At 64.3% G+C, this 23,532-nt stretch overlaps 4 protein-coding genes across 4 annotated transcripts; 3 read left to right on the top strand and 1 right to left on the bottom strand.

Annotated features, from left to right (window-relative positions):
• Positions 1 to 2,170: 2,170 nt before the first annotated feature.
• Positions 2,171 to 3,915, top strand: RPL38 (ribosomal protein L38). Its single transcript, XM_069032455.1, has 5 exons — positions 2,171 to 2,216; positions 2,434 to 2,465; positions 2,822 to 2,882; positions 3,519 to 3,641; positions 3,820 to 3,915. The coding sequence occupies exons 2-5, from the start codon at positions 2,463 to 2,465 to the stop codon at positions 3,843 to 3,845; spliced, it is 213 nt and encodes a 70-aa protein (XP_068888556.1). The 5' UTR covers positions 2,171 to 2,216; positions 2,434 to 2,462; the 3' UTR covers positions 3,846 to 3,915.
• Positions 3,916 to 4,851: 936 nt separating this feature from the next.
• TTYH2 (tweety family member 2) lies at positions 4,852 to 11,935 on the top strand. Its single transcript, XM_069032684.1, has 14 exons — positions 4,852 to 5,027; positions 5,549 to 5,721; positions 6,951 to 7,062; positions 7,394 to 7,614; positions 7,724 to 7,819; positions 7,903 to 7,975; positions 8,061 to 8,130; positions 8,271 to 8,326; positions 8,425 to 8,517; positions 8,594 to 8,686; positions 8,766 to 8,908; positions 9,044 to 9,229; positions 9,308 to 9,386; positions 10,730 to 11,935. Exons 1-14 carry the CDS (start codon positions 4,899 to 4,901, stop codon positions 10,805 to 10,807), a joined length of 1,602 nt encoding a protein of 533 aa, XP_068888785.1. The 5' UTR covers positions 4,852 to 4,898; the 3' UTR covers positions 10,808 to 11,935.
• A 960-nt stretch (positions 11,936 to 12,895) lies between these two features.
• On the top strand, positions 12,896 to 17,858 carry DNAI2 (dynein axonemal intermediate chain 2). Its single transcript, XM_069032605.1, has 12 exons — positions 12,896 to 13,078; positions 13,234 to 13,395; positions 13,477 to 13,598; positions 14,127 to 14,269; positions 14,813 to 14,926; positions 15,733 to 15,872; positions 16,057 to 16,179; positions 16,480 to 16,706; positions 16,869 to 17,004; positions 17,082 to 17,228; positions 17,344 to 17,541; positions 17,622 to 17,858. The coding sequence occupies exons 1-12, from the start codon at positions 12,896 to 12,898 to the stop codon at positions 17,649 to 17,651; spliced, it is 1,725 nt and encodes a 574-aa protein (XP_068888706.1). The 3' UTR covers positions 17,652 to 17,858.
• An 843-nt stretch (positions 17,859 to 18,701) lies between these two features.
• BTBD17 (BTB domain containing 17) lies at positions 18,702 to 22,039 on the bottom strand. The gene is made up of 3 exons (XM_069032550.1): positions 21,949 to 22,039; positions 20,675 to 20,951; positions 18,702 to 20,270 (listed from the first exon to the last, which is right to left on the bottom strand). Exons 1-3 carry the CDS (start codon positions 22,037 to 22,039, stop codon positions 19,190 to 19,192), a joined length of 1,449 nt encoding a protein of 482 aa, XP_068888651.1. The 3' UTR covers positions 18,702 to 19,189.
• Positions 22,040 to 23,532: the final 1,493 nt, after the last annotated feature.

Genomic DNA, 23,532 nt, shown 5'->3' with positions numbered 1-23,532 from the left:
CGGGGTCCCCCCAAGGGCGCTAAGGGACACAACCGCACCTGTGGCACCGTGTCCCCAGGGTCCCCAAGGGCGCTGGGCACTGCCCCGCACCAGCGGGTCCCCGCGGTGCCCAAGGGGACAGGCAGCGCCCTGGGAGGGGGCGCTGGGAAGATGGGATGCGTTGGGGTGGATTTGGAAGCTCGTTTTGCCTCCATGTGACTCCATGGGCTCCCGGGGCCTTTGGAGCTGCTGGAGAAGGAGGAGGAGGAGGAGGAGGAGGAGGAAGGGGGAAGGCCCTCACTGACCGGTCCACCAAAGCCCCGCACCAATGGGCTTCACAGCACCCCCAAAGCAGGAGGTTAAACCCCCCCCCGATCCCTTCACGGCGCCTCCCGAGCAGAATCCGAAGGGTTTTTTAATCTAAAACTGGCAGTCGGAGGGTGAATTAAGGCCGTTAATTGAATTTCCTCCGGCGGCGGAGCCGGGCCGGGGGGAGGCGGCAGGAAACGCATTTGATGTCTTGGAAAAGCTGCGGATTCCGAGCGTGGTGGGGTTTGGGGTTGGGATTTTTTTTTATTATTTTTATTTTAATTTCTTTTTTTAATTTAAAGTCGGTCGTAAAAAGAGCCCGGCTTTGAGGAGCTAATGACTCTCATGAATTATTTTTGTTGATTTAGGCACCCACTCGGCTTTAAATATTATTAATAAAGGAAAAGTGATTGCAGTCCCTGGGAGGGGCGGGAATGACGCTGCTCCGGGGGTGCAGGGGAGGGGGGACAGGCACCCCCTGACCCACCCCCAGCCCCTTCCCCTGCTCCCATGTGAGGCCAAGCTGCGCTTTGGGAGACAGACGGATTCCGTGGGCTGCGGGTGGATAAGGAATTGGCTGGAATGTCGCATCCAGAGGGTCGTGGTCAATGGCTCAGGGGCCTGACGGACATCAGGGAGCAGGGGCGACCCTCAGGGTCCTTACGGGGAGCAGTTTTATTTCGTGTCTTCGTTAATGACGTAAATGAAGGGACCACAGGGTCACGGAGCCATTGGGTGGGAAGGGACCCCAAACTCATCCCATTCCACCCCCTTCCACTGGCCCAGGCTGCTCCAAACCCCGTCCAACCTGGCCTGGGACACTGCCAGGGACGTGGCAGGGGTGGAGCAGGGTGAGCCTTAAGGTCCCTCCCAACCCGAATCGTTCCATGATCCCACAAAAAACCCGGGGATTTTGGGGTGCCCGGACGGTGCCTCAGCTCCCCCCGGCATCGGCATTCAGCGCTGGTGCCAGAACGGGCACTTTTCATGCCGATTTAGTTTTATTGTAATGCCAAAAGCTTTAATTCGGGGCTGTCGTCCTCCCGCGCCGCTGATTTACGCTGCCAGGGGTTTAATTACACCATTCAGCATTCCTTAAAACATGAAAAACCGCTCGAGTTTGGGAGCAATTAAAAGGCAGCAGAGTAGATCAGCCCATCAGAGAGGAGATAAGTAAATCAAACAATTAAAAAGCTCTTTCGGTGGCCAGGGAGAAGGGTCCCACCCCAAAATCGTCTCCTGGGTGGGAGCCCTGGGCTGGGAGCTGCGGGTTTCACCCCAGTAGCTGGGCTTGGGGTGATACTGGGAGCTGCTGGGGGGATTGTGACCCCATCCAGCATCCCTTAGGAGCATCCCAGCACCCTCAAAGACCTGTCCAGGCGCACTTAGGGCTTGGCAGGATGGGGATGGGACAGAGGAAGCGCAGGACAGTGACACGATGGGGTTCTTGCCCCTCGCCACTCATCCCCAAGGATTCTGCGTGGAGTTTTGGGGTGGTTTGTACGGCTTTGGGGTTTTCAGCGGGATTGAAGCTCTCTCTTGTGGCAAAACCTGTCCATTACAGCCCTACTCGGGCTATCGAGCCGCAGCATCTCCCGGGGTTCCCTGGGGCAGGGCTGAGATGGAATCTTAGATGGATAATCCCCCCGAGAGATTCTGAGACTCGGGAAACAGCAAGCAGCCCGCCCAGGCAGCCCTGCTCCTCGTTCCCGGCCGTGCCCGGCTGGCTTTGGGAGGCCGGAGGTGCCCAAAATCCCCTCCGCAGCCTCCCCCGCCCGCACTGGCGGCTGAGCCCCCGCCAACTCATCACAGATGCCGCCGCCGCGGTCGCGATCTGGAGCTTTTTGCCCGCGGCGCGCACCGTAGGCCATAAAGGCCCGGATGCGGAAGAGCCGCGCTCATTTCCGGTCTGTGCGCGGCGGCTGCGGGTGAGCGATGGCGGCCGGGGGCGGGGGGGGCAGGGGAGATCCGCCGCCATCCGCCGCCATCCGCCGCCATCCGCGGCCTCGCGACACCGGGCGGCTCCGGGGGAAAACGGGGGGAGGAGGGGGCGTGGGGGGAGCCGATGGCGGGCGGGGGGCGGAGGCGGGGGAGGCGATGGGCGGGGGGCGGTGCTGACACCATCTTGTCTCTTTTCTGCCGCAGGTTGGAGCTACCGACGCCGGGCTGAAACCATGGTGAGGGGCCGGGGGGCTGCGAGGGGTCCCGGGGGGGAGGGAGGGGGTCCGTGGCGTGTCTGGTGCTGGACAGGGTGCAGAACGGGGTGAGGGGGAGCTCCTTAGCTCCTTCCCTGGAGGGGAGGGGGGGTTGGCTTTGCGGTCCCCGCTTTGCCGGGTTCTGGGCATGGTGCAGAATGGGGGGGTCGGTGAGCAAGGGGCTCACGGGGGGTCCTGGGGGATTCTGTGGCCAGAGGACGAGCTGGGGATGAGCTCTGGGCTGAGAGCACATCCCGTGTCCCTGCCCTGGGACCAGATAATCGCTTATGGTGCCCTCCAGCCTGAAGCATCCCGTGAGTTTCTGTTTGACTTTGCAGCCTCGCAAGATTGAGGAGATCAAGGACTTCCTGCTGACGGCGCGGCGGAAGGACGCCAAGTGTGAGTGGGGTCTGTGGGCAGGACAGGCTGCGCTGCTCCAGCACGTGTGTGTCCCTGAGGAGCTCCTGGGAATGCCGAGGGACCGGGGCTGCCCTGGCGTGGCTTTGGCTCGGTGACCGAGGCCACTCCTGTGGGCAGAGGGGCTCTTGGGGCTCCAGGCCGGGGTCTCCCAGGGGATGGTACTCCCAGCTGTGCATTCCCACTGCTGCTCGCCCCGGGATGCTGAGCTGAGCTCCGAGTGCAGCTCGCTGGAAGCGATTCCCAGATGTCACCCTGCTCTGTGGGTGCCATCGGGTGTTGGGGCTCTGTCACAACGGCTGATTCATCATCCTCAGCGGGAGATTTTTGTTGCTGCCGCAAGATGAGGATAATTGAGACAAAGCACTGCCTTGTCTCACTGTTCAACAACATGGGAAGAGTTTTCCCTCTTCTCCTGCTTGTTTGGATCCGGCTGTCGCAGGATCCCGCGGGAATGTTTTGGCGTGGGCGAGAAGGGAGAGCTCAGCACTGAGAGAGCCCTCACGGAGCTTTTTCCTCACTCTGGATGGAGCGGGAGGGCTCTGCACGGGGAAGGGAGTGGGGTGGGTTTCCCAGGGATGACAGCGGGGTGTCCCTGCTGTGCCCTCCATCCCACAGCTGTCAAGATCAAGAAGAACAAGGACAATGTGAAGTTCAAGGTGCGCTGCAGCCGGTACCTCTACACCCTGGTCATCACCGACAAGGAGAAGGCCGAGAAGCTGAAGCAGTCCCTGCCCCCAGGTATCCCGGGAATCTCGTGTTGGGATTGAGGGGGGCTGTGAGAACCCCCTTGCAGAGCTCCCGCTGTCCCTGGAGCTGGTGTCACCACCAGTGCCTTGCCATGGTCGGTGTTCGGTATTCCCAGGGAGCCTTTCCATGCCTGAGCCCCCCCAATCCATGTGCTGTCTTTCCTCCACAGGTCTGGCCGTGAAGGAGCTGAAATGAGCTGGGGTGAGCTGGGTACCTGTCGGATTCTCTGTTTGTTAAAATAAATAAAAAACTGTTCCCAGTGTCACGTTTGGTGTTTCACAACCTCCTCTTCTGGGCCCTGGAGCCACTCCAGGGCTCTGGGAGCCACACTGGGGGTCCCGGGGCTGGTGTTGGTCAGTGCTCCCAGCAGGGAGGCCATGAGTCCAGTTCTGGTACCGTGTGGGCACAGGGGAGTCCCCAGATCTGGAGCCAGCCCCTCACTCGTGGGTGGCCCTGGGCTCACAGCTGGGGACGGGACCTGTGGCACCTGGGGCTGGCACACAGGGCCACCAGCGTGTCCTATGGGCGGTGTCTTTTACAGCACCTGGTCCCCATAGCAGGGGGAATATGGGGTGCCGTGGCACCACAGCAGGCGGTTCAGGGTGCGGTGCCCCCACAGCAGTGCCTGATGGGCACAGGGCCCAATGGCTGCGGTGTCCAATGGCTGCGGTGCCCCCACAGTAGTGCCCCACGGGTGCGGTGCCCGATGGATGTGGTGTCCGATGGGTGCGGTGCCCCCACAGTAGTGCCTGATGGGCACAGGGCCCGATGGCTGCGGTGCCCGATGGCTGCGGTGCCCGATGGATGTGGTGTCCGATGGGTGCGGTGCCCCCACAGCAGTGCCTGATGGGCACAGGGCCCGATGGCTGCGGTGCCCGATGGCTGCGGTGCCTGATGGCTGCGGTGCCCGATGGCTGCGGTGCCCGATGGATGTGGTGTCCGATGGATGTGGTGTCCGATGGGTGCGGTGCCCCCACAGTAGTGCCCCACGGCTGCGGTGCCCGATGGCTGCGGGGCCCGATGGCTGCGGTGCCCGGGTGGCGGGGGTGACGCTGTGCGCTGTCCCTGCGGGGAGCGCTGCGCTGCGAGCGGCTCCGCGGGCACGGGCCGGCCGCGGCTGCCGGGGGCGGGGCGGGGGGCGGCCCCGAGGGGCGGTGTCGGTGGGTGGGGCCCGGGGCGGGCGGGCAGAGCCCGCGGCGTGGCGGCACCGCCGCCCCCCGCCCGGCAGCGCGGCGACCCCGGCCCGCCATGGGGCCCGGCCGCGCCGATTACCTGGCGCCCTGGTGGGCGGCCTGGCTGCACGGGCTCCCGCACCGCGGCCCGCGCCTGCAGCCCGTGCCCAGCACCTTCCGCCCGCAGGACCCCGACTACCAGCAGGTACCGGCCCGGGACCCCCGCGCCCCCCCGGCCCCTCCCCGGGCTGGTCCCGCTCGCCCCGCGCCCCCCGCGCCGCTCCCCGGCGGCTCCCGGCGCCAGCTCTGATCTCGCGGCGCACAAAGCGCCTTTCATCGCCCGGCCCCCCCCCCGGGCCGGCCGGCACCGGCACCCCCGGCCCCGCCGCTCCCCTCCCGGGCTCACCGCTTCCTTTGGTCCTCCTGAGCCCCTGCCCCGCGCTCCCGGACCCGCCGCGGCCCCCCGGCATCCCGGGGCACGGCCCGCCGTGACCCCTAAATGGGGAGGGAGGGCAGCGCCGGTGTCCCGGTGCCCCAACATCCCGGCAAGGGGCGGCTGCAGCCCCGGCTCGGCGACCGCGGCCTGGGCACCCTGCGGGGGAATGGGGACAGGGACACTTCCTCTTCCCCACGTGACAGTCCCGTGGGGCGCTGAACGCGGCCGCATCCCGGACACACGAGTGGGTCACGGGCACGGCTGCTGACTGTCCCCTCTCTCCCTCCCAGTCGCTGCTTTTCCTGGGCTTGGTGGCCGCTGTGTGCCTCGGCCTCAACCTCCTCTTCCTCACCGTGTACCTGATCTGCCTGTGCTGCTGCAAGAGGGACCAGGACCCCGAGACCAAGCGGCCCCACTCGTGCTGTGTCACCTGGATGGCCGTCACCGCCGGGCTCATCTGCTGGTGAGGATGGGGACAGGGACCTGGTGCTGTCCCCCTGTCACCGAGGGGACTCTGTGCTCCAGCCATGAGTCGCTTTAATTAGATCTGTGCAATTAAATGTGCTCCATCCCTGCCTCCTCCCGTGCAGCTGCTGGGGGAGCCCCAGGGACCAGCTGCGGGCCAGCCCCGTCCCCGTCACGGCTGTGCCGCCTTCCCAGATAATCCCGGGCGGGAGCAGGGCCGGTCGCTAATCCCAGCCCAGAGCAGATGGCGGGCAGCAGCGTGACCCAGCTGGCAGGTCCCTTGCGCCCGACCTTAATTGCAGCCACAGCAATTAGACAAGGGGACACTGCTTCACCCGGCACCGCTCTGGGGGCTTTACAAGCCCACCTCGGTCCAGGACAGCCATGGCTGGGAGGACGCCCAGGCAGCTATCCCGAGTGTCCCCGGCATTGCTGGCCTGGGGGGGAACGGGGTGGGCCACGGCCCCCTCTGGCTGCCTGGCCACGACCCTCACTCCAGACAAAGGGGCTGCTTTGCCGGGGCGGAGCGAGATGGCTGCCTGCGAGCCTCGCACGGAGCAGGGAAACAGCGAGACAGGGAAACGGCACTAATGAGCTCAGCGTGCTCCCACAGCCCCCCCACCATGGCAGTGGGTCACTCTGCAGCTCCCAGGGGCTTTGAACCCCCCCAAGAGCCTGTTGCTGGCCATTCAAGGGCTGATGGTGGCCATTAGTGAGCTGGTGTCTGTCGGTGTACTGGGGTTTGGCAAGCACCGTGTGCGCCGGCCACGTGTGGGCACGTGCCCAGCCAGGACATGGCCACGGGCACCTCCCTTCTCGGGAGCTCCATCCTGGCTCCATGGGGAGCAGAGGCTGCGGGGAGCTCGCCACAGGGCCTGGAGCTGCTTCAGCTCCCAGCCAAAGGTTTAATCGGGAGCCACAGCGCTTCCAGCGGATTCCCCTAATCTGCTTGGCCCGGCCCCTCCGCCCTCAATCTCTCCAGGTTTGGCAGGAGGAGCTTTCGACCCACCATGCCCATGGAGCAGCTGCAGCTGTCCCCAGGCCCCTGTCACCAGCAGGAGCAGGTTCCCATCACGGTGCTGCCGCTGTCCCACTCTTTGTCTCTGCCCTGCCATTGGTGGGCTGTCCCCCCAAACCAGGATGCCCTGGGGAGTGTCCCCTGTCCAGCCGGTGTCGCAGGGTGAGCGTGTCCCTCCCCTCTCACCAGGGTCCCCTCTCTGCCCACAGTGCGGCCGTTGGCGTCGGCTTCTACGGGAACAGCGAGACCAACGACGGGGTTTTCCAGCTGCTCTACGCCCTGGACCACGCCAACCAGACCCTCACCGGCATCGACTCCCTGGTAGGGCCACAGCCCCTCCGTGTCCCCCCACGGCGCATCAGTCCCCTGTCCTGGGTTTGGTTAAAGCACCAGGGAGGGACGTCTGGCTGCTCCGGCCGAGCCCCCGGGGTGGCTGCGCTGTGCCGAGCGCGGGAGGGTGACGTCACCCCACAGAATGGGACCTTTGTGGCCCAGCAGGGCCGGGGGGGCCGTGGCGGGGCTGTTCTGAAGGATGGATCCAGCTTGGGCACAGCGGGTTGGGGTGGGACTGTTCTCCTGGAGAAAGAGCGTTTCAGGGATGGGGCACGTGGCTCTGCTAGATGCCGGGGACTGACCATGCCGGGGGCCACAGGTTGCCAGCACCACGCTGCAGATGCAGGGAGGGCTGGAGCAGCACCTGGCGCGGCTGAACGAGCTCCTGGCCTCGCGGGGGGATTACGTGCAGACCCTCAAGTTCACGCAGCAGCTGGCCGGCAGCATCGTCCTGCAGCTGCAGGGGCTGCCGGCCTGGCGGGGCGTCAGTGCTGACCTCACCGAGCTGTCGGGACAGGTCGCCTACGTCGAGTATTACCGGTGAGCCCGAGCATTCCCGGTGAGCCCGAGCATTCCCGGTGAGCTGGGCCGCGTGGCCCGGCGGGCTGGGGAGGTGGCCGTGTGTGACAGAGCCTTCCTCTGCGCTCAGGTGGCTGGCTTACCTGCTCTTCTTCATCCTCGTCCTCACCGTCTGCCTGCTGGCCTGCCTGGGGCTGGCCAAGCACTCCCGCTGCCTCCTGGTCACGTGAGTACCCTGGGGGCGGCCTGGGGTGGCTCCTGGGGACCCCTGGCCATGCTCCCCACCGGTGCTCCCCGCTCTCCCCGCAGGATGCTGTGCTGCGGGCTCCTCATGCTCGTCCTCAGCTGGGCCTCCATGGCTGTGGACACGGCGGCCGCGGTGGTGAGTGGGGCAGGAGGGGAGGGAGGGGCTGCCTGGGGCTGTGCCGAGCACTGTGGGCACCGGTGGCATCCCTCTGTCCCCACAGGGCACCAGCGACTTCTGCGTGGCCCCGAACAAGTTCATCATGAACCAGACGGACGATGAGATCAGCGCAGGTGAGAGCCGGCTGTGAGGTGGAGGCGAGCTCAGGCAGGACCCCCAAACCCACCCGGGGGTCGGTGCCCCCCGCTGCCACTGTCCCCATGGCTCCCTGTGCCCTGGGACACTCCTGCTGATGTTCCCGTTCTCTCTGCAGAGGTGGTTCATTATTACCTGTACTGTGACCAGAGCCTGAGCAGCCCCTTCCAGCAGGTACAGGGCAGGTGGGCACCCACCTTGGTGCTGCCTGGGGCTGAGGGGGTCCCGGGGCTGGGGGGGGGTCTGTGACTGTCCCCCACTCCCTCCTGCAGGCTCTCACCGTGTTCCAGCGCTCGCTGACCACCATGCAGATCCAGATCCAGGGGCTCATCCAGTATGCACTGCCCCTCTTCCCGACAGCCAAGGTACAGGAGGGGGGCACAGAGGGTCCCCATCCCTCCTTCTGCTCCCCAGAGCTGCCTGACCCCCCTTTTCCCACAGAAAGACCTGCTGGGGGTCCAGCAGCTCCTCAACTCCTCAGAGACCAGCCTGCACCAGCTGACGGCCCTGCTGGACTGCCGGGGGCTGCACAAGGTGAGGGGGGGCCGAGTGGGGACCAGCTCTGGGGTCCCCCTGCAGCGCCACCAGCGCTGCCCTGCCTGTGTCCCGCCAGGATTACCTGGATGGCCTCATCGGGATCTGCTACGACGGCGTGGAGGGGCTGCTCTACCTCGGGCTCTTCTCCCTGCTGGCGGCCGCCGCCTTCTCCACTGTGATCTGCGCGGCCCCGCGCGCCTGGAAGCAGCTGGCTGGGCGGTGGGTGTGCCCAAAGACCCCCGCCCCAGCCCCCTGCCCTCACCGTGGGCACAGAGCCGCGGGCACACCCGGTCTGGGCACAGAGACCCCCGCTTTGGGTCCCGGGGCGTGAGTGCCAGCCCCTTGTCCCCGCAGGGACCGGGACTACGATGACATGGACGAGGAGGACCCCTTCAACCCGCAGGCCCGGCGCATCGCCACGCACCGCCCGCCCCGGGGGCAGCTGCGCAGCTTCTGCAGCTACAGCAGCAGCCTGGGCAGCCAGAGCAGCCTCCAGCCCCCGGCACAGACCGTGTCCAACGCCCCCGTCTCCGAGTACATGTGAGGCCCCGAGCCCCCGCCACGGGGAGGGAGCTGCGCTGGGGACGGCGGCTGACGGGGGTCTCGCTGTGCCCCCAGGAACCAGGCCGTGCTCTTCGGAGGGAACCCCCGCTACGAGAACGTGCCCCTCATTGGCAGGGGGTCTCCTCCCCCCACGGTACGATGGGCGACCGAGGCCAAATCCTTGGGACACCCTGGGGGGGTCACCTTGGGGGGCTGCTCTGGGTCACCAAGAGCCGCTCAGCGGGGTGGGACAGGGACGGGAGACCCTGGTCCCTCCTGCCCTTGCAGAGGATGTGGCTCCCCTTGCCTGGCTCTAACCCAATTCCTGGCCACCCACGGGGAGGGGGCACAGCCATCTGCTGGGGGAGGCCGAAATAACCCTCCCCTCCCGCTCTTCCCTGTGTTCCCTCTCCATCCTGGCTCTCAGAGGACGCTCCTCGCAGTCTCTCCCTTCACGTTCCCATTTCCCTGCTCGTTAATCCTGCCCTGTCTGGTATTGCTGCTTTATTTTTTATTCCTTGTCTTTTTTTTTTCTTTTTTTTTTCTTTTTTTGTGATTTCTTTTAATTTTTTGCATCCATTATTTTGGAGCTAAGTTGCCCATCAAGAGTAAGTTCAGCCACTTCCTTCTCCTTCCTTATCCCAGGGCAGCAGCCGGGGTCTCCCCTCCTCCCCACCCTTCCATGCCTCCCTCCATCCCCTTTTCCTGCTCGGCTTTTGGGGTGCAGAGAGCTCAGGGAGGGGGGACAAAGGGCCACATTTTGTGCCCAGCCACATTCCAGGAGGGTGTTCAGCTCCCACACGTTGGGATGCTGGTCCCCATCTCCATCCCTGGAGCAGTGAAACCCCCCCCCAGTCAGGATACAGCTCTGGGAATGCTGCCATGGCAGGAATGCTGTGCCCCCCCTCCTGCAGGGATGATTTTTTCCATCAGGTGGAAGCTTGGATCCCATCTCACAGACCTGGCAGCTGGCAAGGCGGGGGGGACACGAGTGGGGGGATTAATTGGAGCACTTCTCCCAGGCCTGAATAGTCTAATTTACCCAGGATTCAGATCCCTGAGGAAAGACTTTCTGAGTCCAGAATAACAAACTCGGAATAATCTTCCTTAATGCCTGGCTGGGGTGATCCTCCCTGCCGTGAAACCCTGGAGGAATGTGATCCTGGGGGGCTGGAGGCTTGGGCTCGCTGGTATCCCACATACGCACCCCCCCAGGCAGATTTGGGATGAGTTTGCTGCTGGGCTGAAGCTGGGAAGGTGGAGGATGAACATGGGAAGGGACAAAGCAGAGCTGGACAGGCTTGAAGGGTCTTGGCTTGGGAGGTGTTGTCTCCTCCAGCTCACAGAGCAGCTGAGGGCACGGTCTGACCCTTTCCATGCCCACCTGGCCGATTATTTTGGGATTAAACCGCACGGGAACAATCCTGGGCACCTGTGGGGCGGCGCAGGGGCTGGGTGGGGAGTTTTGGGATGCTGACCCCCGTGTGTCCCCCCCAGTACTCCCCGAGCATGAGAGCCACGTACCTGGCGGTCACCGATGAGCACCTCCGGCACCGCGGCGACTTCCCGGCCTAGCAGGAGATTCCGCTCGGGAAACCAAAGAGCCCTGGAGAGCACGCGGTAGGAGACGCGGCGGGGGCTGGAGGACGAGCCTGGAGCCTCCCAGCACCTCCCTCCCCTCGGCAGCCCCCCGAACCCAAATCCTGCTGCCTTACGGGGTCTGGGGAGCGCAGAGGGGTCTCCGGTGTCTTCTCCTGTCCCTGCGCCAGCTCGGGAATGTTCTGGAGCACAAATCCCGGGACACGCCGCCGCCGGGTCCGGGCAGGGGCTCCCGTAGCAATGCAGCACCAACCACTAGTGATCCCACCCCCTTCCCGACGCCCCTTCCCAGCTGTCCCAGCTCCCCGTGCCCCCCTCACCGCCCCCCGGCCGGAGCGTTCCCAGGCTGAGGAATTAGGGATGTTTTGGCCTTGCTGGTTTTCCTTTGCTTTGTCCCCGGGATTTGGGAGCTGTGGCAGGTGCTGGCTCTGTTCCAGAGAGGGGCCGCTGCAGTGGGGTTGGTAGCAGGTTTTTGGGTGGCTTTAGGCTCTTTTTGGCTCCCCAGGGCAGGTGTGGGCTGGGGCAGGCTCCCCTCCTCCTGCAGCCCTGGAGTGGTCACAAATCCCCTGGGAGAGGGACAGGAACTACCGGGGCATCCCTGGGGGGGGTGAGGTGCCAGGGAAGGGACAAAATGGACCTGCCACCCTGGGAGGCTCATCCAGCATTTCCAGGGCTCCAGGCTGAGGGCCTGGGAGACCAGTATGAACTGAATGTGGCTCTTTGGGGCTGCCCTTTGGCACAGGGATCCCCAGGAAAGGCCCCTTCACCCTGGAGCAGGGACGGACCCCCCGCCCCATCGCATCCAGACCCCAAAGGGTGCAGACAGGGCAGTGGGTGTCCCCCCACCCAGGGCCAGGACATCCCCTTGACTCCCCCTCTCCACATTCCCTGTGACTAGCCTCCCTCCCCTTGGGAAAATCCCGAGGGATGTTATTTTTTAATTTTTGGCTTTTAACGTTTCCATATAATGGTACTGGTAGAAGAGCTGTTGTAACCGCATGTGAACTAACCGAAGGACTCTGGCTGGGAGCTGGAGTCCGGCTGGATTTGTATGTGCCCTTTTGGGGGGAAAAGATAATAAACACTTGGACTAAATTAATCTCCCCGGTGCGGGTTTTTTTGGGGGGATAATCGGTGGTTGGGGCACCTTTGAGTTGACCTTCCCAGCATGGCGGCCATCACGTGACGCCGCGCGCGCCGCCATTGCGGGGAGGTCGGCGGTGCGCTGTGTCACGTGATGGCGGCGCCGGTGTCACGTGGGGGCGGTTACGCCGTTGCCTGGCAACGGCGACGCGTCCCCGGTCAGGCCCCACCGGGAGCGGGACGGGACCGGGCCCCACCGGAGTCCCGGGGCCTCCGCGGGGTCCTTTGTCACCCTGGGTGTTTCGTCACTCCGTCCCTGCGGCTCAGCTCCGTTTTGGGACTCCCTGAGGCTCCCGCTGCCTTTTGAGGCCCTCTCAGGGTCCTCCCTCCCCGGGATCCCTGCTCGAATTTGGGCTTTGCCGAGGTTCCCATTCCCTTTGGGACCTTCTGGGGCTCCCTGACGTTCTTGTTCCCTTTTGGGACATTCCCAAGGCCCACACTGTCTTCTGGGGCTCCCAGAGGCCCCCATTCCCTTTTGGGGCCCTGCATCTGAGACCCCACTCCCTTTTGGGGTTCCCCGAGGCTCTCAGTCTTTTTCAGCGTTCTCCCTCCCCAGGGTCTCCGTTCACATTTGAGTCTCCCTGAGGCTCCTATTCCTTTTTGGGGCCCTTCGTTCCTGAAAGCCGTGCTCCTTTTTGGATCTCCCTGAGATCCCTGCTCCCTTCCAGGACCATCTCTCCATCTCTGAGAACCCCACTGTCTTTTGGGATCCTCTCAGAGGCTCCCACTCTCTTTTGGAACTCTCTCTTCCTCCCTGAGGCCCCCCGTTTCCTTTTAGGGTTCCCCAGGGCCCTCCATCCCCATTGGAGCCCTCCATCCCCATTGGAGCTCTCCATCCCTGAGGCCCCCACTTCTTTTTGGGGCTCCCTTTGAGGACCCTCCATCCCCAGGCCCCAGCACTCCTTTCCATCCCCTCCCACCATGGAGATCAAGCTGGAGTACGTGCGGAAGCGCAGCGAGTTCGGGCGGCCCTGCAGCTTCTCGGACGCTCTGGCCGAGGTGACCGTGGACATCCCGCCGGACCCCAGCCTGGCCAGCGACTTCATCCCCCAGGACCCCGTGGACTTTGCTTTGCAGGAGGGTCCCGTCATGGCCGTGCACGAGGTACGGGGACCCCCCCTCGCCGGGCAAACACGGAGCAGGTGGAGGGGACACCCCGGGCTGTCAGCCACATTGAGGGCAGCTGGCCCGAGGGGACGAGGTGTGGCAGGCACCTTTTGGGCTCAGAGCCTCTGACCCCTCCGTGTCCCCCTGCCCAGGTGAACACGGAGCGGGTGCAGGTGTCCGTCAAGGGTGTGAACCATGTGGAGGGGGGGTGGCCCCAGCACATCGACCCCAAGAACTCGGAGCTGACCTCCCGCTACCGGGAGGAGGTGGAGAGGGAAGATGTCTACACCAGGAGTGTCCAGCGCCTCGGCTCCGTAAGACCCTGCCCTGATGCCCCCCCAAACCCCCTGAGCCCCCCAGAGCCCTCCAGAGACACGGCCGTGCTGTCCCTGCAGCTGGTGGAGCACTGCCTCAGGCAGAACAACGCCATCGACATCTACGAGGAATATTTTGAGGAGGAGGAGGAGGAAGAGGAGGAAGAGGAGCATCCCTCAGCCAAAACCGTCAGTGTCATCAGGTGGCACAGCTGGGGGGGCTCCCAGAGCCACAGCAGGGTCAAACCACCTTCACGGGAGGTGGAAAAGCTTTAGGAGTTAAATTCCAGTGGGTCTGGGATGGTCCTGGTGAAGTTTGGGGGTGGAGAGACCTGCGGAACCCTCCCTGCTCCATCACTCCATCCCTGCCCCTCGCCCTGCCCAGGTGATTTGGGGATGGGCACCAGAGTCAGACTCAGCTCTGAGCATCTCCTGACGGTGCTTTTGGACTTTCCTTCTTATTTTTGGTGCCTCAAAGGTTAATTTCCACATCAGGGGTGATTAGGAGTCAGATCCAGTAAGATAATTGGATTTTTAAAAAGGTATGACTGGAAAGACGATGAAATCATCAACTCTTCTCCCCCTGCCCAACCTCCAGGAGAATCATTTCCTGCACTCAAGGCTCAAGGGCTGCAGATTGGTTTCATTGTGATTCCCACAATTCCCTCTGGGAGCCATTCATCCCGGGGATTTGCAAACTGACCTGTCTTGGCTGATCTGTCACCCCAAAGGGACCCCAACACGACCAAGAGGATGGCCACACACATCTCCTGGCACCCCGACGCCAACAGGGCCGTGGCCGTGGCTTATTGCAGCCTGGACTTCCAGGACAGCAGGAAAGACATGAGCTTTGATTCCTACATCTGGGATCTGGGTAAGGGGAAGGGCAAACCCAGCAGTGGATAAGGGAAGCACTTTGTGTCTCGGGGAGCAGGACGAGGCCCCGCAGCACCCCGGGGAGGGTCAGTGGGGGAGGCTCCTGCTTTGGCCACACAGAGGTGCAGAAACGGGGAGAAATGGGAGCTGGGAGGTGGGAAATAACCACTAAAATCCCATTGCATGGCTCCAGAGCCATGAGAGGCAGCAGAGCCTGGAGCCTCGCATGAGGTTCTTGATGTGGTTCAGTTGGCAGTGAAGGAAGAAAGAGGCAGCAGGAGCCCGGGCTGAGACTTGCCCTGACCTGTCCAGTCCTGGCTCACACCTCATGTGTTTTGGAGTGAAAAGGACAAAGAAAAAGGGGTGGGAATGCAGGAGATTTTTGTACTGGGTGTCTGTGCCCAGGCCAGCTCCCAGTGACACGGGCACCTCCTCTGGCACAGCTGTGTCAGGGAACGGGATGGGGGCAGTGGGGTGGGCTGGGGGCTGCTTTTGGGGGCCTGCCTTGACCCTTTGCTCTTCACTCATCCCTCCTTGGCAGAAAAACCCTACAGCCCAGAGCTCACCCTCAAGCCCTCGTCCCCTTTGGTGACCCTGGAATACCATTCCAAGGATTGGCATCACGTGCTGGGAGGCTGCTACAACGGGCAGATAGGTGAGGGGGCCTTCATTCTGCTCCAGCCGGGCACCAGCACTGCTGCACTCCCAGGAGGTCGTGGCATCAGTGCTGCCACCAGGAGCACAGGAGAAGCCCTGGGATTTGCCTGGGGACAGGTGTGTGCTCACCTGAGCGGGCACCCAGGGAGGGGAGGACACCGTGCCAGGGAGGATGGAGGGATGGATGGATGGATGGATGGATGGATGGATGGATGGATGGATGGATGGATGGATGGATGGAGGGATGGAGGGATGGATGGAGGGATGGAGGGATGGATGGATGGAGGGATGGATGGATGGATGGATGGATGGATGGATGGATGGATGGATGGATGGATGGAGGGATGGATGGATGGATGGATGGATTGGATGGATGAGGATGGATTGGATGGATGAGGATGGATGGATGGATGGATGGATGGATGGATGGATGGATGGATGGATGGAGGGATGGATGGATGGATGGAGGGATGGAGGGATGGATGGATGGATGGATGGAGGGATGGATGGATGGATGGATGGATGGATGGATGGATGGATGGATGGATGGATGGATGGATGGATGGATGGAGGGATGGATGGAGGGATGGATGGATGGATGGATGGATGGATGGATGGATGGATGGATGGATGGATGGATGGATGGATGCAGGGGATGAGCAGGATGGGTGCTGTGCTCCCGCCTCTCCCACCTCCCTGGATGATCTCTGGGAAGCACCGGGTGAGGTTTGCTCCCTGTTCCAGCTTGGACAGTGGGGGAAATGTGACAAGGAAAGGAGTTGGGCAAGGGCTTTTCCTTCCCAGTGTACTGGGACACCAGGAAAGGGGGGCTGCCCGTGGAGATGACCCCCGTGGAGCTCAGCCACAGGGACCCCGTGTACGGAGCGTGCTGGCTGCCCTCCCGAACGGGCACCGAGTGCTTCTCAGGCTCCACTGACGGCCAGGTGAGGGGCTGGAACAGGGGAGGGGGCCAGGGGCTCCTGAGGGGTCCTGAAAGGGCTTCCTGTGCCTGCCCTGCCCCTCAGCACAAGATCCAGGCACGGGCAGCTGCCAGGCTCCAGGATCACCACCACTTCTGACTGTGCTGGGAGCAGTCCCCACAGCCCCTGCCCTGTCTTGTCCCCGCAGGTGCTGTGGTGGGACATCCGCAAGATGTCCCAGCCCAGCGAGAAGCTGATCTTGGACATCACCAAGGAAGATCAGCTGAAGAAGGCTCTGGGTGCCAGCGCCCTGGACTTTGCACCCGCCATGGTGAGTGTCCCTGTGCCCACAGGTGCCCCTGTGTCCCTGCCACAGGCAGGAGGGAGAGCCCAGCAGGGCACAGGGCAGTCCCTGGTCACCCCTGTGGGCACAGCCCAGGGCCAGATGCCCTCAGAAGAACTGGGAGTTGACGTGCTCCAAGAACACCAGGTCCTGCGGGCATTTCGGTCCCTGAACCCCCCCAATGGTGGGGAGTCCCCGGGCTCTGGCTGCAGCAGGACCCCCGCTGCCCCCCACACCATGTGGTCCCCATCCTGCTGACAGCTGCTCCCTCCTGCTTCCCACCCCCAGCCCACCAAATTCCTGGTGGGCACAGAGCAGGGCACCATCATCTCCTGCAACCGCGACGCCAAGACCCCACCCGAGAAAATCGCCCACATCTTCAGCGGCCACCTCGGGGCTGTCTACAGAGTGACCAGAAACCCCTTCTTCCCCAAAGTCTTCCTGTCAGTCGGGGACTGGACTGCTCGCATCTGGACGGAGGAGCTCATGGATTCATCATCAATTATGGAGACCAAGTAGGTGTCAGGGGGCATTTACTCGGCCAGAAATCAGCCCCGGGGTGGCAGAGCATGTTCAGGGCAGGTGATAGTGGGGTCTGGTCAGCTCTGAGTGCTGGGACGGGCCGGTGACTGAGGCAGGGCAGTGCCAGCGTGGCTGAGGGGTGGCTCTGCTGGAAGGTACCACACCCCCTACCTGCTGGACGGGTGCTGGAGCCCCGTGAAGCCGGCCGTGTTCTTCACCGCCAAGTCGGACGGGACCCTGGACATCTGGGACTTCCTCTTCCACCAGAAGGAGCCTTCCCTCAGCCTCAAGGTGGGTCCCCAGCACCTCTGGGACCCTCGCATCACCCCAGGGCCGAGTGTCACCACCCACCTGTGCCCTGTCCCCAGGTGTCCAACGATCCCCTGCTCAGCCTGTGCTCGCAAGACAACGGGCGCATCCTTGGCTGTGGCACCAGGCTGGGCATTGTGTCCCTCCTGGAGATCTCCCCAGGGCTCTGCACCATGCGGAAGAACGAGAAGACTCTGACCTCCACAGTATGTGCCAGGTCCCACCCGAGCCACACACTCTGCCCACAGCTCTGCTGTGTCCCCAGACACAGCACAGGGTCCCCTGTGCCCCCCACGCCCCTCAGCCCCACATCTGCCCCAGATGTTCGAGCGGGAGACGAGGCGGGAGAAGGTCCTGCAGGACAAACATCGGGAGCGACTGCTGAGGGAGCAGGACCGGGCCCGGGCCCAGCCAGAGGAGCAGGAGGATCCCCAGGAGGTGTTCGAGAAGGCCAGAGAAGACTTCTTCTCCATCATCAAGGCGGAGAAGCGGAGGAGGGGCCAGGAAGATCCTGAAGAGGTAACAGGGACAGGACAGTCTGGCCACTATGGCAGGGACCCCACCAAGGGCAGGGGACAGGGACAACCTCTGTCTTTCAGAGTGAAGAGGGCGAGGAAGCTGCACAGTAGGAAAACCAGGAGGAAGAGTGGGAGGATGCCAAGGTCAGTGTGCTCCAGCTGCACCTTCCTTTCCCCTCTGTGCCAGAGCTGCTGCAGAGACGAGGCCACTGTCCCCAAGCCAGGCAGCTCTCCTGGGCTCTCTGCCCTCGTGGGGTGGCAAGTGAGGGGCCTTGCACAGCCCCCTGACCCCACAGCTGCTCCCTGGCCTTTGCATCCTGATTTTCTTTAGTGTGAATAAACCGGTGCTTTCCATGTCACGTTTCCTCTTTTGTCACAGCAGGGTCGAGCAGAGGGTGGGAAAGTCACGTCCTCCTGCTCCTCCCGTCCCTTCCTTGAGCTGGGACACTCAAAGCCAGAGGCTGAGCACGGCCAAGCACCCACAGCAGCACAGGGTGTCCCTCAGTGTCCCCAGCCCATGAGCAGGGCACAGCAGGGTGGCTGCTGGCAGCAGGGGGGGCCTTCTCCCCTCTGGGCCCGCTCGCAGCTGGAGAGCCCGGTGTCTCCACAGGAGCAGCCCCTGGGCCGGGTTATCAGTGCTGGGTAAACACAGCCCTGCTGGTAGAACCAGCAGCCACCCCGACTCCTCACCCCCCTTAATTAATCATTAACGAGATGCCAGCAGCACTGTCACAGCGATGGGGACACCACACAGGTGGCTCCCTGTGGGCTGAGGGGGAGCCCCCCAGCAGGACCCTTCCCCAGGCTGTGCTCAGGGGCTGAACCACCCATGGGTGTGCGATGCCAGGATGGGGTTCAGGGGTCATCGCCCCCCCACACCCCAACCCAGCCCTGGAGGTGCTGCTGTGCCCCTTCCCCAGGCACTGGGGTCCCTTCTGTGCCTCTCCTGAGTGCCTGTGCAGCACCCCGTGCCAGCCCTGCCAGGGCCGGCTCTCCCCAGGCAGGGACCCACATCGCAAGCAGGGACCCACATCCCCCCAGGGAAGTGCATCTGTGCCTGGATGAGTGTTTTCCTTTCCAGGAGTTCCATTAAAAGGAGCTGAGCTGGGGAGCAGCGTCACCCCAAAGATGCCCCACAAGTCCCACACTCATTTCCTGCTTTATTAGGAAGGGGGTGGGGGTACCTGGACAGGGATGGGGCAGCTGCCACCACCAGTGGGGACAGTGTCCCCCACCCCTCCTCCACTGGGGAGGCTGATGGGCCCCTCAGCCCCAGCCTGGGCAGCTCCATTTGCCCTTGAGCTGGACCCAGCTGCCCACACAGAGGGACAGAGGGACCCCAGGGCTGCCTCATGGGAGGGATGGGCTGTCCCTGTCCCCATCCCCACACCCGTTGGGGTCTGTGATGTGCCCGTGGGCTGCACGTTTCACCTCCTGCACCCTCTACATGGGTCTGGGGCACTCCCAGCATCCTCCATCCCCAGGAACAGCAATGGGGACAGGACGTGGCAGGGGAGCACTCAGGGAGGGGTGGGCAGTGCAGAGCACAGTCCTGAAGCCCCCCAGCGAGGGGACCCCCATCTACCTACGGGACCAAGCATTCCCCTCACAGGGCTGGGGCCAGCATGGCAGGACCCAGCTGTGCCTCGTTACTTCTTCACCTTGATGAGGGAGTGGTAGACGGGCTTGATGATGATGTGGAGGTGCAGGGAGTTGTCGATGAGGTACTCGGAGGTGCGTTTCTGCAGGTCGGCGTGCGCCAGGAAATCTGCCGCCTCGTCCGAGCTCTGGTGGAAGCTGTAGGCGTGTTTGACCAGCACGCGGCCCTGCTGCCGCACGCCCACCAGCACGGTCTTCTGGAAGCTGACGCCGGCGAAGTCGGGGCTGCTCGTGGCCGGGGTGATGATGAGGCGCGGGCGCCCGTCCTCGATGCGCACGGGCTGGATGGCGCCCGCCACCGAGTCCGAGTACACGGGGCGCAGGCTGACGGGCAGCCAGCGCGGCGAGAACAGCACGTTCCAGGTCACCCTCTTGCCGGCGTCGTGGCTGCTGGGCCCCAGCTGGGTCTGGAAGCTGGTGCTGCGGTCGTCCCGCGCGGGGTTGGTGATGACCCACTGGGAGCCCCAGCTGGGCGCGAGGTAGTTGCGGGGCAAGAACATGCTGCAGTTGACGTCGAAGTACTTGGCGAAGTGGAGCGGGGAGGCAGCGTGGAACTGGAAAGCCTGGAAGAGCAGGTCCTGCACCGCGCCGCGGTGCCGCGCCAGCACCGCCGACTGCGCCTGCAGCCGGAACAGCTGGCTGGGCGCGATCATGGGGTAGCGGATGGCGCGCAGCACCCGCTCGGCCACAGGCACCTCGGGCTGCCGGCGGCTCAGCCAGCCCTCCACGGCGGTGTAGAGCTCCAGCTCGCTGTGCAGCACCAGGTCGGAGCGCTCCAGCAGCAGCAGCAGCAGATCCACGCTCACCGAGCCCCACTCGGCGCTGCCCAGCACCGCCGACAGGTTCCAGGCCAGGAACTGGAGGCAGCTCTCCTGCAGCGCCGCGTCCCCGACGCGCACGGCGTAGTGGTACCAGCCCACCACGTGGCCCTGGCTCGACTCGCTGGCCAGGTGGGTCCTCATGTATTCAGCCACGCCGCGCTGCAGCCCCCAGACCCGGTACTTGCTGGCCAGCTGGTGCATGGGGATGGCCTGGTGCAGCAGGATGGAGACCCCCCCGCAGTACAGGTACCTGGGGCAGAGTGTGCGTGGTGACACTGGGGACACCCATCCCCAGCAGCTCAGTTCCCAGGGGAGCAGCCTCTGCCCTGGGCTGCCTCCCTCTCAGTATTCCCACCCCAAGGGGTCCCCAAGGTTCCCAAGGAAGCATCCCCCCTCCTTGGATGCTTTCCTCTGGGTGTCCCCGTCCCGTGTGATCTCCATGGTTCCCAGGGGAGCATCCTCCTTCCTTGACTGTATCCCTCCAGGTATGCCCATCCCACAGGATCTCCATGGACCCCAGGAGAGAATCCTCCCTCCTGGGCTGCATCCCTCCCAAAATGTACATCCCACAAGGTCCCTGTGGTTGTCAAGGGAACATCCCCCTTCCTTGGCTGCATCCTCCTGACCTCCCCATCCCATGGGGTCCCCACACACCTGATGAACTTCTCGAAGAGCGCGGCCGTCTCGGGCGGCTCGTACAGGGTCACGACGCTCTGGTTGTGCAGGAGGCTCTCGAAGACCTCGCTCTGGAGGCTCAGCAGCAGCTGGTGCGTGTGGAACACCTTGGGCTCGTCGGAGGCGGCCGAGCGGACCCTCAGCACCGAGTCGCTGCCGTTGCCGTTCTGCAGCAGCTCCTGCAGCCGCTGCAGCAGCGTCAGCGAGTGGTTGATGGTGGCCGCCGTGGAGTCCCCGCTAAAGTCGGCTTTTTGGGCTGCAGGGAGATGGGACCGTCCCAGAGCTGCACCCCAGTCCCAGGCACTGAGGTGGGGTGGGGTTGCTGGGGGCTGTGCACCTCCTCCCTCCGCTCCCCCAGTGCCAAAGGGCTGCTGGTGCCAAGGGGGTGTCGGGGAACAAAGGACATGGGGACATTCGTGTCCCTGAGAGCCAAAAAACTGCCTTTCCACAGCAGAAGGGCTGAGACCACCATGTCCCAGGCTGGGGTGTGCTGGGAAATGGCCGGGTGCCGACGGCACTGGCTCTCAGCCCGGTCTGCCCGTCCTGATCCTGTCCCCGCTGTGGGCAGAGCGAGCCCCGGGCATTGCCCTGATCCCTCGCATCCCGGATGGATACATGGGGGGACAGAGCCCCTGGGTGTGGGGAGCCAGGCACGCTCTGCCCCGCACCCAGGGATGGAGTTCTGAGCAGCCTGGGAACACCGGCTGCCCTGGTGTCACTGCAGGTCCGTGCTGGGATCCCAACAGTGTCTGTAGAGGGATCTGGGAATGTGGAACAGGGTCTCCATGCTCCTGTGGGTGCAGGGATCCTTCCTTCCTCTCCCCTTCTCCCTCCTGACACCACTCCCACCCGCTCCTCGGAGCATCCTTCCCCCAGGAGGAACTTGGCTCCGTCTGTCTCAATCCATCTTGCCTCTCAAATCCCGTCTTGCCGACGGATTACCCTTCCCAGTGCCGGCTTAAGGCCGGCTGAGCGGGGATGGGGAAGGGGAGCAGACACCCCGTACCCCGCGGTGCTGGACTTGTCTGCCCACAGCACCGAGCCCTTCCCTGGGCACCAGCCAGCACAACCCAGCTCCGAGAGTGCAGCACATCCAGGAGCCACTTCCATCCCCTCCCGGCACCCCGACGGCAGCCGGAGAGACGCGCTGAGCTCTCCGTCAGCCGCCGAGCCGCACCCCGGCACCCGGCGAGGGCAGCGGTACCCAGGGCTCGGGGACCCTCGGCGCCTCCCCCCGCCGCGGCCACCCTTACCGGCTTGCACGGTGAGGAGGAGGAGGAGGAAGGCAGCGGCACAGCCCCAGCGGCGGGTGGCCACGGGCCGGGTGCCCGTCAGCCTGGCCATGGCGTCGCAGGCGCATCTGCCGGGTGCGGCACACGCTGCTCGTCCGGGGCTTATGTAGGCCACGCGCCCTCCCGGCCCGCACGCCCGCGCCGCCGCATCGATTGGTGGAAACTGGGGCCGGCCGTTGCCAAGGGAACGGCTCCCAGCCTCCCTGCATCCCACCCTGCATCCCACCGTGACCCCCAGCCCGGCCCCGCACCCCGGGGTGCTGCGGCGGGGTGCCCGCTGCGCTGCGGCGCGGGGACGTCGCCGTGCGGCACCTGCTGCTGGCACCGCCGCCGCGGAGCCCCACGCGTGGCCGCGGCCCTTTGTGCCGGGGTCTTTGCATTCAGGGCACAGCTCGGTGGCCTCCCGCTCCCCCCGGCTCATGGGTATTCATGCCGGCAGCAGCCCATCACCATGGCATCCGCGCTGCCGGCAGGAACTGCCTGCCCTTTTCCCAGCCTTTGCAGCCAAGAGGCCGCCCGGACGCCCTGTGCGGCCTCCCTGGCCCCCCGCCCGCCCCGACACCTCTTGGGGGGCTTCACCATGAGGTTGGGGTCCCCCCAAAGCTGCAGTGCCACACCGGCTGGGGTGGTGCTGGGGGAGCAGGGTAGGGGCAGCAGGGTGTCAGCCAAGTGGTGCCAGCCTCGCTTTGGTTGTGGCCCCAGTGGCACTGTGGGGTGGGGAGCCAGGACCAGCACCCCAGGCAGGGGGACACATCCCACAGATGGGGCAGCACGGCTCTCAGGGGCACAGCAGCCCCTTACCCACTGCTGGGCTTCCCCCAGTACCATGCTCAGCCCAGGGACCCCTGTGGAAGGTCACCTCGGGGGACCCCCTGGGCTCCCCACTCCCAGGAATGCCAACACGGGGATGCTGCGACCTTTGATAGTGCCGGAGCTGTGGAGGGGGATTTGAACCATTCCCAGTTATCCAGTGTCAAGTCCAGGCTGCTGGGCTCAGCGCTTGGTCCCCTGCCCACAGTACCGAAAGGTGACACTGCAGGGTGGCTGTGCCCTTTTTCACACTCCAGGACCCTGGGGGACACTGTGGCGTGGCCTTGGGATGGGGAACGTGGTGTTGGGGGGCTCCGTGCTGGACCAGGGACTCCAGCTGGGGGGGGCTGGTCACCCCATCTGTCCCTTGGCATCAGCCTGCCCGGCCCTGGCGCAATGCCACCAGTGCTGCCGCGTGGCCAGGGGTCCTGGGGTGGTGGCGAGGCCTTCTGGGGACAGGTTTGGGCTCACGGGGGTCGTGGGGCCGAGGAGATGCTTAGACGTGGCTTAGACGCGGTTTCCAGATGTTGAGCGTGGGAAGATGTTGCTGCAGCTGCCAAGGGGGTGGGATCACCATCTGTCCCTGACCCGTGGGCACGGAGACTGAGGACAAGACACCAGTCACCTCCCTGCCACGCTGCTGGGGCTCCCTGGGCCCTTGCAGGGATGGGCAGGTGGGCGATGCTCAAGCCCTGTGCCCCTGCTGGGCAGGGGACCCCCAAAATCACGGTGCCA

Source organism: Aphelocoma coerulescens, chromosome 18, assembly GCF_041296385.1.
Source record: "Aphelocoma coerulescens isolate FSJ_1873_10779 chromosome 18, UR_Acoe_1.0, whole genome shotgun sequence".
Classification (NCBI taxonomy): domain Eukaryota; kingdom Metazoa; phylum Chordata; class Aves; order Passeriformes; family Corvidae; genus Aphelocoma; species Aphelocoma coerulescens.
Note: the sequence above shows the minus strand (reverse complement) of the source record. Positions and strands in the feature narration are given on the sequence as shown.